Source organism: Trypanosoma equiperdum, assembly GCF_001457755.1.
Source record: "Trypanosoma equiperdum strain OVI genome assembly, contig: ctg_975, whole genome shotgun sequence".
Taxonomy (NCBI): Eukaryota; Euglenozoa; class Kinetoplastea; order Trypanosomatida; family Trypanosomatidae; genus Trypanosoma; species Trypanosoma equiperdum.
Window position 1 is genome coordinate 3,615 of NW_027124948.1, and position 2,658 is coordinate 6,272.

General features: G+C 43.4%; 1 pseudogene across 1 annotated transcript; it reads left to right on the forward strand.

The window, feature by feature from the left end:
- Positions 1-841: 841 nt before the first annotated feature.
- On the forward strand, positions 842-1,879 carry TEOVI_000706900:pseudogene (annotated as a pseudogene). The gene has a single exon. A coding segment is annotated over exon 1 (1,038 nt).
- Positions 1,880-2,658: the final 779 nt, after the last annotated feature.

The following is a 2,658-nucleotide window of genomic DNA, read 5'->3' on the forward strand; positions in this document are numbered from 1 at the left end:
TTCAAGTTTTTTCATTGTTATTATTATCATCATCATCACTATAATTACTCTCCTTTTTTTTAAAAAAAAAGAAATGGATTGTCACTTTGTTCGTCCTTTTTTACCTATTCCTAAATTCCCCATCATCCATTTTCCTCGAGTCACACACCTCGGGTACTACTTAAATATATTCGATGTTATTGTTTTTTTTTTGTTTCTGTGTCCCGCGGAAATAGAGTTTATTATTCTAAACAGGAGAAGAACCAACGGAGAATACAAATCAAGAAGGTGAAAAAGAAAGGATCTGGGGGGAAAGTTGGGCTGTCATGTGACAGCAAGTGTCAGCCACCACCTTTCCATTAAACCTCGTTGTTTCTGTTTCCCTTGTTTAATTCCACACCTCTGTTTGGTTTCTGTGTCTTCACCTGTTTTCACATTGATTGCACCCCTTACTTTTAGTTTTAGGTTATGTGTTTGGGCCCATTGTGAGCGAACCACCGACTATTTTATCAGGCTTTGCACATACGCAAACACAGCTACTTTATCTACTTATACGCGCCACATAATTAAACGCATATATATATATATCTGTATTCGCACGAGCACTTGTTATTGACGCGATATCGGTGAGTTACCGACCGACGGACAGCAGTAGTGGTAACATAAGCAAATTAAAGATAGAAAGTAGCGTAGAGCAGACCAGTGTGGTAGCGTGCGGCTTTCACCATTTCGGTTGAAAAATTTTTTTGCCGTCAGTTAAGGAGGAAGGGGAGAGTGCGAGACATCGGAATCTTTGGGGTGTGTTTTCGGACACAATAGAAAATCAGCAAATAAATCACGAGTAGGTAATAGGCAACAAAAAATGGAGTCCCCTGTGGAAATGTACCGATCCCACTGCCAAGCTGTTGGGGTGGCAATGAACAGTGCGTTGCTAAGGGGGCTGCCGGAAACCACTGAGAAATTGAGGAACATGAAAGTAATGCATTTTGGGCGAAATTTTCTCGGTGACCGGGGTATCCTCCCGTTACTTCCTGTAATAAAGCAGGCCAAATCTTTGCACACTCTTGATTTGCGTAATAATGGGATAGGGAACGAGGGGGTGAAGGCACTTTGTCGCCAACTCCGTGATCATCCCTCACTGAGGGTTCTGGAATTGGGTGGGAATCCCTTTACGTACCTGGCGGCGCGGCAACTCACATATTTGTGTGAATACAACGACAGAATTACTTTTATTGGCGTTGACGACACCCTCATGACGGAACCACTTCGCCAGAGCATAGTTCACCGCATGCAAGCAACAATGAAGCGTCGGGAGAATCGGAGGCAGAGGAAGCAGGCTTCACCTAATGTAATAGACAATGAGGAAAATACCACTGAAGAAGTCACCGCTACTGGAGACACCGAATATATCGACGACGCTGCAGTAGCTATGGGGGTTTTTGTTTCAGAGGATCCACTGGCAACACCTCTGCAACCGGTTGAAGTGGTAACGGAGGCTTGTGTGCAACTCATTAGTCCACCAGCCAACACCCCATCGGTCAAATCAGAAAAAGTTGCTGAGATGACGGGAGATGAAATGATATCCGGTCCCTCACCATCATCCTCTTCAGTTACTCCCCCATCCACAGGAGCCGCCGCTTCTTCAACCTCCGACTCTCGGGAGACAACACAAGCCAATGAAGACGAAGTGGGAGAACCTGCTGAGGTTTTCTCCGATGAGGAACAAAATAAAGTGGCGGCAGTAGAGGAAACCGACGAGACGAGTGACGTGTCGGTGCATAGTGCAGGGGAGGAGTTAAGCGGAAGTATGGTAGATGATGATGTGCAGAGCGAAAGCAGTGTGACGAGGAGTGACGCAACGGAGCCGCAAGAAGATAGCATTGTGGAAGACGAAGATTAATATTATTCAAGCGAATATCTTTGCATGTGGTACGAAATGAGAAGTAAAGAGAAGAGAAAAAGAGGGGAGAAAGAGAGAGAAACTCAGGAAATGCGGAATGTGGGGTATCTGTCGTGTAAATATTGTTTTTGCGCCCACCGCAAACAAAAGTGTTCTTTTTTTTTTTCATTCGAGGTCCGACAAAGCGTTCAAAGATAGTTGAGGCTATGAACATCAGCAACTATGTGGCTGTACTTGACCGTATGAAGTAAAACCTACACCTTGGGAATACGTCCATTTGTGTTACATATAATTGCTTGGCACCGTCAGTGCAATCGTATGTGATGCGTGGGGTTAATCGTTTCGTTCCAGGCACTCTTTCTTTTCGTCATTTGATGTTGTTTTTTTTTTTTGTGTGTGTTTTTTGTGTTGTTCCTTGTTTCATATTTCTTTATTGCATGACTGCATGGGCGTAAGGAAAAGGTGAGGGAGAGGCGACCCTTGTTATTTTAATTTTCTTCCGTCCTCGTTACCCGCCCCTTCAAATAAAACAGTTGAGCGCAAATTCACACAAACTCACATACACATACACGTGCATATGCATATATGTATCATTACACTATTCATCTCTTTTCCCTTCTATTTCTCTCTTAAACTTTTTTTTCCTTTTTCGATTGTATTCGGCTTCTCATTTACTCCATTGTGTGCCTTCCTCTCTCTCTCTCTGTTTTTTTTTCATTTTTATGTTCTTTGGTGTCCTTCATTTTCCCCCACAGTGAGGAGTGTTTGTTGTTGTTGTT